Here is a 12,637-nt window from a genome sequence, read left to right as displayed (position 1 = left end):
GCCGAAGCTGTTTCACATCCCAGCTCCTCTTTCAGGTGAACTTCTTCCATCCCAAGAGGTTGTTTATAAGTTATGCCCTTGGCAGGCTAAGTCTTTGTTTTAGGATGCCAGGAGGTAGGAAATTATGGTGACAAAGATTTAGGTGAAACTTTTATACCTCACATTTACCTGTGCAGGAATGATACATCAGATACCAGTTTGACATAGAAGTCTTACTGGTCAGTCTCAACCCTCGGTATGTGGTGTGACAGCAAGATTTACCACTGGATAAAGCCTTGAGAGTGCTAGAATTTCTATCCATCATCTGATTATTTTTATTCAACCAATACCTCAATACTTCGGTTCTTCACTCAAGTCAAAGACACTTTCTTGCTGTCTAGCAGGAGGTTAGAAGGAAAGGGATAAATACTTTCTTCATCCAAGGGAGAATCTTAGCGATCTCTTTCCCTAAGAAATTCCTTGTTCCATAAGGAAAGGAGAAGGTGCATGGGAAGCAAATGGAACACAAGGATGAAGTCCCCTCTTTTGACAATACAGTTTTTCATGATCATCTAGAGTAACGAACTCTGCACTAGGTTTAATGCCTCTTCTCTTCCAAGTTTGGGAACTAATTCCAGGTTGACTAACAGCAAGAACATTAATATATCCACTATCCATATATATTACTTACCACAGATCGACCACATTCCCATGGTAACCCAAACTAAGGGCAATTTTATTCTTTCTTGCATCTCTAGAATAGATTAATAAAATGGTTGAAGAAAATGCACCTCATGTAATTCCATCTTGCAATGCACAAATCACAGACTCAAACTCAGAAAAAAAAGTCTATATGTGGTTTCCAACACTCCTCAAGGCAACAGATCTTTCAACCTTCATGTAATTGTTAATCACTGATTTCAGAAAGCTTAAGCAATGCTTCAGGTGTCACATTATTTGTAATTGCTCTATGCATATTCATGAAACTGAATGAAGACATTTAACATATATAAATGATGTGAAGCATCGGTAATGGCTTGCAGTAAGCATTGGTAATCACTACTAATGACTGCTGCTGTTTGGAAGGATGGATTCACATTCACAAGCAGACCTGGTATAAGAAGAGATGCCTCTCAACTCTTATATGCACACTGAAATGTTCAGTAAGGATTAGGACGCAGGGATAAAATCACTGAATTGTCTTACAAGTCGTACCTAAGGCGAGCAATGCAATGGTCCAGGCTGTTCGAGATCTCCATCAGCCATCCCTGCTTGTGACGTTTCAGAAGTGCTGCTTCATCAACCTGAGACAAACAGCAGAGGTCTTAAAAATCCCCTTTCCTCTATCCAGTCATTTTGTCAATTAGCCTGCAAGGCAGAGTGGCAAACAGGAAAAGGGAATAGCCCTGCCTTGGCTTTCAGAATACAGAGTGATTTTTCTGCCAATTCTAATTATTCTTATTGTTTCTTTTCATTATTATATTGAAAAGGAAAAAGCCAAATGCTTCCAATTTATTTTTCAAATCTGGCTATTTTCTGTGAAAATTTCTATTTAATGAAGGAAATATTTTATTGGATCAGCTCAGAGATAAACATTTCTGCCAGACTGCCCATGATGAAGCAATGGTTTGCTGAATAAAATTGACCCTCACTTTTTTTTTTTGACTGCTGGTTGAAAATCTCGACCAAATATGGAAAAGAGGAAAGCATTTTCTTGTCCCAGCCGGCTAATGCCCCTGAAAAATGGAATGGATCAAAACAAAACTACGTCTTTAATTCCCTCTTGTTTGAACTTTGAAGCTCCAAACAAGCTCAGTCCTAAATTTGCACTCTCCTCTGGGCTCAGCTTTTGTGTCCGTGTGTATATGCATAAGAGACAGCTGGATAAAAATATAAAAGGACAGACTAACTGTGGAGGCTTTGGCACAGATTGCATATTAATGGCTCAATGTACAAACTTGCACATCATTAATACTTTTATAATGAGCTATCCTTGGCATAAAGCAAGCGGCAAAATTAATTTAAGCCAATTTTCTGTGGTAGCAATGGATTTAAACACCCACAGTGGTGTCTGTGCATAAGAACACGTAACCTGGTTAGCTTCTGGTATTCTATTAATGCACTTTTACTTCTCTATAATCCACCCCCATCATTTTCATTTTATTATTTGTCATTAACAAAGTATTTATATGTAAATTAAATAAGTTTTGTATTCAGGAATTCCTTGAACACCAGGAAACCTCTTTCCTAATTATTCTTAGCATAAGAAACCTTCCATCATTTCCAACATCAGTAACAAAGACTGTCTTTCCAAACCCCCAGATTATGATAATATCAGTGTCACTGCCAGTGGAATTATTCAATAAAGTCAGGTGCCGTGAGGAACAGCTTCTTTGGGAGTTATTTAAATCAGCACAGGAGGAAAGATTAAATGGTCTTTATGAATTACAGGAATTGGGTTTATTTAAAGCTCAGCATAAGACAGATCAGATCTATTTAAATCTGTTACCACATCATACATATTTTACCTCAGCCCTCTCTGACAGTTCTAGTCTTTCACAGACTTGCAAGCGTACTGAAGAAAACTGGCATCCTTTGAACCACACTTTCAAAAATAGGTTCATTTTTTGATCAGCATCTCAGGCGTTTATAAAACTGCACAAACATGATGAGCTAATGTCACCTCCAGTGTAACCTCAGAGAGCTCAGTGCAGCTCAGAGAAGATAGTCTGGCCCTCCACATAATTATTTTGGAAAATTACAGTCTGCTTCATGTCAAACAGAAGAGGTAAAAGACTTGAACCATTAATCCCTTCTGTCTGAGCTTCGGAAGCCCTGGCTGACACAATGACATCTCTTGCACAATTCATCAGTGTCATTTGCATAAATAGTTCCTTAAATAAATAATCTATACATATGTATAGCTATCCACATGTGCTCCTGAGACTCATTTCCGACAAGGATCATCTCGCAGGAGATAAAAACCAGGCGATATTCAGTCTCCTGAACAAAATCATCTGCAGCCATAGAGATGAAAGGGACAAAGGACGGCTGTGAACAGCATTCACTGGAATCTTTCCTTTGTATTCCAGCATTTGAAAGGTCATGATGATAGAGCAGAAGTCTGAATAAAGCTACTTTATTCAATAATAATTTATTCAATAATACACTGAATAAATTTATTTCATCTGCAGGGAGTATCTGATTAGGTCTCAAATACATATAAAACTCAGGAGCTAACAAAACCACTTTCACACTATCATTCTAAAAGAGATGAACCCCTGACCTCCCATGAATAACACCTGAGCTGGCCAGAGCAGAGCGGAATTACTGCATGCCATCTGGGCAGACTGACCCATTATGTTTTGAAGTTTAATTATAATTACCATCGGTCAGATTGCAATGTTCTTACCCTTTCCATTGCAGCCAGTGACATGCCCACAGCAGAGGTCTGCCAACTAATTCTCTCTATAAATGACTTTGGCTGAGAAGGCTGAACTCCCACACCAGTCAGCTCCGACTGGAGTTTAGTTCTCAAAAGCCTCTTCCTCTGGAGCAGTAACAAGAGTCAAAAGAGCTCAAAGCATTTAGGTCAATCCTTTATCTGCTCCACCAAGAACGTTTCCCCAGTGTACTGAATTCAAAGATAGTCATGAGGAAAGAAATGTATTGAAGTGTTTATTTTTACTCAATAGTCAGTATAATTAAAGATATTCACTACCATTTTCACAGCGTTGCAGAGCAACATTTGCTGTTAAAATTGTTGTGGTGTTTCTGTCATCCATCCTTCCATCTGATTTGTTAGAACAGAACCTTCTGATAAGCATGAGAGCTGAAAAATGCAGGTACTAGTATAACTCAATGTTACTTTTTAATATGAAAACTTATTTCACTCAAAACTTACAGGCATATATACTTACCAAAATTATGATGATGGTGTTCTGCGTTATATATGCTACTTAAGAATATCTGTGAATCCACTGGATCCTACCATGCACTATTCCAATTACTTGGACATTAACAGTCTTTGAATCACAGATCATTATTTGAGTCTTTGGTTATGGGGGGAAACAGCAGGGCTATTTTAATGTATTTGGAACAGAGAAACATTACATCAGGATGAAAGTCTCTCTACAAAGAATGTATGCTCTGGGTGAGCTTCAGGGAACAGAGAAAATGATACTACAGAACTTCTCCCATCAGCACTTCCCCTTAGCAGAACTTACCTTTGTTTTCTGCAAACTGGGATTCTCCTATGTGCCAGTATTTAACCTCATCATCATCATAATGAAGATAACTTAAAATTCTCAGTTTTACAAAATCCCATTGACTCCAAAGAATCACAAGAAGCAGCAACTTCGTTAGTCCCAACCTTGATGAGTGAATCACACCAACATTTTTAACAGGTACTTTGCCTTGTACCTGATAAAGGTGCCAGAGGCATTAAAGATTAATCATAATGTAACTTAACACCTTTTTAACATGGATTGTTTTCAGCATAAGTGAGCGCAGCTCCCATGGAAATTGCCTGTGGAAGTTACACCCTTTCACACATGAAATGAGGGCAGCTCAGGCACTGAGAATGGCTCATCTGACAGCATCATTCTGCATTATTTGTGAAGCAATCATAAGTTACAATCCATATACTCTCAATCTGATCAATCCAGTGAGTGAAAAAATAAAGAGTGGAACAGCCGTGGAAAATGCTCAGGAATGAAAAAGACAGATATAAGAAAAGAGTAATGTTGGGGTTTTTTTCAGTTTGGCTTGTCAGGGTTACTTGAGGAACATGTCGGATCAGGGGAATGAGGGTTCTGATTCGGCACATTGGGAGAAGACAGAACAAAAGCAGCGTTGCTCTCACCTCTGCAATGATGCCCACACAGCCAGCGATCACTGCGGCCTTCGCTTGAGCCCCACTCATCCCTCCAAGACCAGAAGTAACAAACACCTTTCCAGACAGGTCTTCTGCCTTCAAGTAGCGACGGCCCGCATTGAGCACTGTGAGCTGCACACAACACAATATAGCAACTATCAGGAGCTATTGCTCTCTAGAGTCCCTGAAATTTAAAGATCATCTATCCCTTTTGCAAAGAGAGTTTGCAAAATCATTGGGACCGTGAAACTCTTTTAATCTTTTTAAAAGGGAACATGTTACAAAGTGATGTTATAAAACCATCTGTCCTGATCATTTTTGTTTCTCTCATCATAAAACAGGATAGAACAATCAGAGGTTCCCAACACGCTGCTCGTGGGGTAGAGACACTTCTTGAGAATGGCTGCAAAAGACAGCTGAGGAAAACACCTAAGAAAACAAGCTAAGAAAATGTTTATATCCAACACATTTTGGTCAACTCATACTTCATTTATTGTAGCTAGATACAAGCTCAGAATGAGACCTTCCTTGCAGATTCCTTCAGGATAAGATGCCATGGACTGAGGGGAAGGACACCAATTTTTTTTAAGCAATGAGAATTTCTTCGGTAGCCAGAACATCCTCTCACAGCAAACCATTCCACTGCAGTCACCAGCCACCCCGGAGATACCCGCCTCCAGCAGGTATTGACAACAGACCCTTCCCCAGTGTCTTACCACAGTCCCATGGACAATCCCCTGAGGCCCGATGTAGCAGTAGCTCCCTGCAGTCATCTGCCCATACCTGCAATAGCAACCAACACAACAATGCATGCTACTCAGGCTGGTATGAATTCTGTACATCTCTACATATGTTTCCAGTATAACAACAACAAAATCTCTGCTTTGTTTTGTTGTTAGAAGTTTGCTGTTATCAAATTCGCAACTTGAGTTTCTTCATTAGCAACGTACCAACATGTTTTCGGAGAATCATTCAGCTCTTTAAACTGAGTTCAGAAATAATTGGATCAAAAAACTGAGTGTAAACTTGTTTTGGCATTTAGCATAGTGACTAGGACACGCCTTTTCACATTGTTGGCATCTCTATGCTATTGTTTTTCAGTGGCACTGGTGCTTTTAAGTCACACAGTCACTTTTGACGCTGTCAGCCCAAAATGGTTGTCCACATTCCTACGAAGTTGCCAGGAAAGCATCAATGGAAATTCCTTATTCAAGCCCTTCCACTTCTTCCAGCTTCCTTATCTGTACACACCCAGCTCTCCAGGTTTAATTTATTCTCTCCATGGTACACAACAGAATAATATTCCTGTGCTCATTAATCAGATGAGCAGTAAAAAGTGGGCAAATAATCATTCAAAAATATAAAAAATTACTTTCTACTTCAAAGTTTTCTCTTAGTGTGAAGGCATGGTTCATAACTTGTATTTTCTGTAGATTGCAGAACAACCACTGCAAAGTAGAACTAGCCAGTGTTATAAGGAGGTGATGATTAAGGTTTCAGACTATAATTCAGCCAAGTCCCACACATAAACCTAATACTAATTCCTAACAGACCTCAATTACATCCTTATATGTGTGGCTGAACATAACTCAAACGCCTAAGTAATTCCACTTAAATTAATGCTTTGCAGCATTAGGACTCTATGCAGCACAGTTGAAATCCATCTGCATTAGATATTTTAACCAGCTGCTGCTTGATGTCTGAATTGTGTTAAGTATTTGATACAGTTTAATAGTGAGGTATCTTCTTACATTGTTACTCCCAAAGCAAACATCTTCTCATATTCATCTCTGGTGGAATAGTTGGGAATAACCTAAGGAAAAAAAAAAAATCAAAAGAAAACCCAGATAAGCAAATAAGACATTTAAGCAGATCTTTCTAACCACCTACACTTGTCTAACTATGGTTACACACATAGAAAAACAGTGAAAAGCCAGAGGAGTAATTCAGGTGGTTGATTCCATGCATTATAGTGTTAGAAAAAAGATGTCTGGTATTTCTGGCAGTGTGACTGTCAGGTCAGTTTTAAGGAAAGCAGCTCACAACCCACAAAACTAGGCTGTAGAGAGGGATACAAAATGGCTCAAAAGACTGGCAATGAACCAGCGTGGTCACTTGTCCACCTTGCCTTCCAAGCAAAGCAACCCAGGTAGCTGAGCATCTGATTAAAAATGATCTGTTTGCCTATTGAGGGCTTTTAAATCTTCCAAACTGAGCCTAGTTGAACAGTTCTGGCCAGGAACACGTACACCCCAGGCTCAGTCAGAATAGAAGTCATCTGATAAAGAGGATTGCTCCTCCCACCAATGCAGATCATCACACTCAAGGGAAGAGAGACTGTACTGGAATCAATATTGCAGAGCTCGGACCCCAGATTCTCCTGTGTGCTGTTGTAAGTTCACGTAGTACATATAACATTTTAATTCAGTAAACACTTGAAAACTAAAGAGAAGAAGAGAGAAATGAGAAAACAAGATGCTAATACGTACCATGCCATTGGTAATGATTAATCGAGGAGCATTCCGATGGCTGGGAAAGAGTCCCAGAGGGTGTCCGCTGTACATTACCAGTGTTTGCTCCTCAGTCATCTCTGACAAGTAGTGCATTACCAACCAGAACTGAAAGGAAAAGCAAGCTAAGTGAGGGAATCTGTTTCCATCTTACTTTTGTGTTTCTTTGTGAAGCTCCTAAACTTTGAGTATGAAGCAGCTATAGAGATGAGGTGTATTCGTATCTGGAATAACAGCCAGAGCTCTCAACACGTTCTTGCTTTTAATAAAGTCCATTAAGAAACATAACTCAGCAGGAAACATAATTCAACAACTAGTAAAAGCCTGAATAAGTTCCAGAATAATTTCTCCAGTAAAAATCCAGGAATCCTTCATTTTTAAAGCCTTTCTAATTTTATCTTGAAGTTACCCATTTGATTCTGGCACTTTCCTGGCAATCTTTTATAAGGAAAACTTTTCAGTTTGGCTTTGCAAAGTGATGAAAATACCCATGCATATAGTTGATCCTAACCTGAAATGGATAATTCAGCGTTGTCTGGTGCTTGTCATCTTTTCAAACTGATATTACAATGTGCACTTAAAAATGAAATCATTCTTCTCAAAGAAAAAAATTCAGCTTTCACTATGGCCAGTGAAGTCCCTGAGGCACCCGGGAGTACACAAATAAATGCATCTCAACTTCATCTGCACAATTCAATAGTCACTCAATATATGCCAAAAAGTAGGTTTTGACCATCTAAGCTGCCAATAGATTTGATTTGCACCCATCATTGTGTGTCACAAAGCCTATGTGTCAACTCAGCCCAAGAAGAGCTTTCCCATGCAATACTGGAATTCAAAAATAGCGTGAAACTAGAGCTGCTGGAGAGACACGGAGGCAATGTTTAGAGATAAAATGAATTGCTGATCAGAGACAGCAGTATCAGTTGGTGTGGGCACCGAACCTCTCTGAGCCTTTGATCTGAATTGAAAATGGTGCAGATTTGAAGCCAGTCCCTCCTAACTCAGTTAATTTCCAAGCTGCAAACTACATTGAGGAGGAAAGAGGTACTAGAGTTACTGCCTTGCTTTTAACTTCTTTGGTTCAAGAAAAATGCTGAATAACCAAATTCTGGTCCTAGGACAGAACAGGTAACCGGCTGAACTCCCAACTCCTTAGCAGGCTGGGAAAAACATTGTAATAAAACTAGAAGCTGTGAGACACTTAGATCTTCATGCATTGAAAGATATGACTAGCAAGGAGAAGACAAAAGCCCTTCCTGGCTAAGGAACAGTTCTGTTGTCTGCAGGCTTGCAAAGTTAACTCAGGACATGGTTCTTACTTTTAAAATTATTCAGAAGAAAGCACAGGTCTGTGCAGATGTTATAAATCAAACTGAACCTTTTCACTAGGAACTTTGCAATGACAGATTACCAAAAAACATGTTGTTTTCAAGCCACAAACAGAACAAAATGTTCTGTCATAACCAAATAATTCATGTGATTCCTACTCTAAGTAAGAAAAGACAAAAAAGTTTTGTTTGTTGTGGTGTGAAACAACTGCAGGTCATAGCTCTGGACAAGAGAAAAGGGAACATTGCTGCCTTTGGCAATGCTTCTACTTCACCTTGCAGACCAGCAAGACCCAAGGGATGTCAGTCCAGCACAGGCTGCTATAGAAACTGCTGGTGCTGCTCACATCAGAAATGCTGCAAAACTCAGATAGTTAACAGGCATCAGTTAACTGGCATTTACTAATTAGTACACAGAATTAAGAAATGGTGTGTACTGCCACGGTACCTTTATTTTTAAAGTCAGAACAGTTTTGCCTCAAAAGCTGCTTAAGAGTTGTATTTAACTGCCATTTACCAGGTTAAGAAACTGAAGCAGGAGTTTTCTCTCAGCCACAAACAAATACATCACAGTCAAACTGCAAGGAAAACACAAGTCTCTCGGTTCCATGTTACAGGGAGGAACCCATTCCTCTCCCCTACCCAGGAACTTCATTTACACATTAGTTTTGCTTGGATTTTATAACTAAGAGGCCTGATTCAGGCAAAGCCGTGACAAGGAGCATACACGATCCTTTCTGGCAGAAGTTGGCTCCTGAAGTCAGGTTTTTTTTGCGTAAGCTACAGATTCAGAAGCAAAATTGTCATTCACAATAACTTTTGTGCCATCCACACTCAGGATGATTGTTCATTAAATGTTCCTCCTGCCACCACACACCTGTAGAGGATTCAGACGCAAAGAACTGAACTTATACAAAACATAAGTCTGAATATGTTGCTGAAGCCAAATATCTCTTGAAAATGTTTCCCATATGTATTTCGCAGTACTTGGGTTAAATTGTATTTATTACCATTTTTTTTCAATAGAGAAAGAACAGAAAACATGCCACCACACCTTAAACATCCCAGCTCTGATTTTAGGCAGGCTTTTACCCACCTGCCATTATTCTCAGAAGACCAGGGGTAACATTGCTAGGCCTGGCAGTGAAGTGCTCTATGATCTGACAAGTAAATATGTAAGAATTTACAGCTAATCTGATTTGCTTGGGAAAAGACTCAGGGTTGCATTTTCTTTAATCAAAGTCTTTTTTCTTTTAATTTCACTATTGTTGTGAGAAATGATGCAAAAGTACCAGAAACAAGCAAGCAAAATATACACCTTTTTGTTTCCTAAAATTCATTTTTACTCAAAAGTTGTATGTCAAAAATACACAGGCACATAAAAATGCATCAAAGGGGAAAAAACCAATACAACGAACAGTCTTTACATCATCATACGCAGCTTGGTATGTTTATGGTTTTATGTTTAGTGTTTCCACTGTGTTGCCTGTGCTCTCCTTACTAAATAAAGCTCTCCCCATCTACGCAGTTCCTACCCGAGCATTCCTCTAGCCAGACAGGATGTTTTGGAGTATTTTGAGACAGCGACTGCCAAGAATGATCACAAACTGCCTGAGCAGAACGTGCGTGGGGGAGGGTGAAACTGGTTTTGTGAAACAAGCTGGGAAAGCAGCGATGTCCTACCTGCGCCCAGTTGCTGAAGACCTGCCCGTTTCCTCCATAAGTGACGAGCTCCTGGGGAAACTGAAAAATGCAATTTAACAATCAGAAGGCAAGCGCTTTCCTGGAGCCTTTCACTGTATCTCCAAGCTATTATTTTAGCCTCAGTAATAAACTGCATCAATAGCCTCTGGATTCTTGAAATCAGACAGTATCATAGAAGTGATACAAGGAGTAATTTCACCTATATGCCTAAATTCTTCAGTTTTCACATGAAAACACACACAAGAAGTAACTTGCAGATTTGCTGCTGCCCTACAAATCCAGGCTCTTTATTTCCACTGTACCTTACCTGAGCCACTGAGGGATCCAGATTATTCATGATCATCAACATAATGGCAGCAGCCGATTTGGTCTTGCACGGGTATTCTCCTATGGGGTACGCTCTGAAACGGTAATCACAACCATTTAGAAGAGGCACTTTGACTCACAAGGGCAACCACAACATGCCCCACAGAAACATCCCTGCACAACAACACATTTGAGCTGCAGGGTTTTATTCAGTAGGGGAGAACAAAAAAAGTGCAGATCTGAAATTACACATGCACCTTAACAGGCAAACCAAGATTCAATTGTTTTCAGAACTAAATGAATAAATGTATTCAGCTTATCATTTGCTGGATCCGTTAATCACAATTGGTTATAAATATGGTGGCCAAGAGCTCTTCTTGCTTTTTAACTGCATTATTTTGGAGATGCTGAGTTGCCAGGCCAAGGAGCAGAGTCCTGCAATGCCAAGGAAAACAGCATTGGTGGAAGGTGCCGTCAGGCTCATCAGCCCTTGCTGCTTAAGATCCTATCTAAGGAAAAACATCCAGCTTGAATGTCAGTCCCAAAGAAGCTCAAAAACTGAACTTGTTAGGAGAAATATAGGCCTTTTTCCTGAAAAAGATGCATTTGGCCAGGAAGTTGAGAGGTGAGGTACGGGAAACCCTCACAATAGTGTTCGAGTTGGGTTTCTCAGCGCTTATGTGCGTCAATGCCAACTGCTGCCATCATCTCACTGTTATCTTCTCCTCCACCATCTGTTTGTCATATGAAATTGCTCTGAAACTTCTAGTCCTAGATTTATAGTGCAGCTCTGTGGGGCAGGGACAGTTCCTTCGCTGTGTTTGCACAATTGTGATGCCAAAAGAAAGCATAACCACCGATCAAGAGTTTTGCACTTTCTGCAAGCAATGATACCATCACAGGTGCTGGAAATTCATGAAGGTAGATAGGATCATTCGACATGGTTTCTAAATGACCTTCCTTTTATTGGACCATAGATCTTTAGTGGTTGGACACTTGCTTTGTAGAGGGAAGACAGATACACTGAAAAGGTTAGGCTGAAGAGTGCCAACTACAAAAAAGAAATTAGACATCCCCTGACCAGCTCATGAGCCAAGATCTGGAATGTATATTCTACAGATTTAGCAAATGGGCTCCTCCCATGATCATATGCACTTTATCCTCACTTCTTACATCAGGATACCAAAACAAATGCCTGGCAGTTGTTGCCAAACCAGGAAGGAAAGCATTTGCGTTTTTCCACAATACTTTTTTATTAGTGTTTTCTGCTTTTCTAAGGCTGATGTGATAATATAACAGCATTTCTTTGGAATTATATCAATTCATCAAGAAGAGATATTGCCACATAATATTGCCCAGAACATGAGAACCCCAAAATTCAGCTATCAGCTGAACATGGGAACGTGGGTGTTAAGTGCAATAGAACCAAGTTGGACAGCGCTCCCTGGGACATACGGAACCAAAAACCACATACTACCCAACTAAAGAGAACAAAAGGCATTTTCTTGATCTGAGCCCATAAGAATCAGAGTGATCAGTGAAATGGTCACAAAGCAAAAAATTATCTAAAGCTATCAAAGAGTCACTGATGCCAGTGATGGAAACAAGCTGGTGGATGGTCTCATCCAAGCCTGGCTGGGAAGTGTCCTTGTCTGCAGGTTGGGATCAGGGCCCTCTCAAGTCCAGCTCTGCAGTATCTTCCAGACAGTCTTCCATTTGTCTTCCCGTTAGCTGAATTCTGCAAGAGCTGACCCCAGACTAGCATGGACAACACAGAAATACGGTTGTCTGTGGAAATCAGAGTGCTTTCTAGTGGCTTGCTTTATTCAGATTTCTGTATAGACATTAACCAGGCCCCTGCTGGATGCAAAAAGGAATCAATCAGTCTAAAAAAAGCAGCTAGCCCCTGGCAGCCCTCTCTAAAACTGGTC

General features: G+C 40.0%; 1 protein-coding gene across 6 annotated transcripts in view; it reads right to left on the bottom strand.

Annotated features, from left to right (window-relative positions):
- Positions 1-12,637, bottom strand: part of UROC1 (urocanate hydratase 1) — a 79,432-nt gene that overhangs the window by 16,343 nt on the left and 50,452 nt on the right. For all 6 annotated transcript variants that reach the window (XM_065075621.1, XM_065075622.1, XM_065075624.1 and 3 more), the window contains 8 exons: positions 10,708-10,801; positions 10,380-10,439; positions 7,345-7,473; positions 6,607-6,668; positions 5,572-5,638; positions 4,844-4,987; positions 1,195-1,283; positions 671-733 (listed from right to left, as the gene is read on the bottom strand). In XM_065075621.1, the coding sequence (XP_064931693.1) occupies positions 671-733; positions 1,195-1,283; positions 4,844-4,987; positions 5,572-5,638; positions 6,607-6,668; positions 7,345-7,473; positions 10,380-10,439; positions 10,708-10,801 (708 nt within the window). The remainder of the gene's footprint in view (positions 1-670; positions 734-1,194; positions 1,284-4,843; positions 4,988-5,571; positions 5,639-6,606; positions 6,669-7,344; positions 7,474-10,379; positions 10,440-10,707; positions 10,802-12,637) is intronic.

This window comes from Columba livia, chromosome 10 (genome assembly GCF_036013475.1).
Source record: "Columba livia isolate bColLiv1 breed racing homer chromosome 10, bColLiv1.pat.W.v2, whole genome shotgun sequence".
Taxonomy (NCBI): domain Eukaryota; kingdom Metazoa; phylum Chordata; class Aves; order Columbiformes; family Columbidae; genus Columba; species Columba livia.
This window is presented reverse-complemented; position numbering and strand designations above follow the sequence as displayed.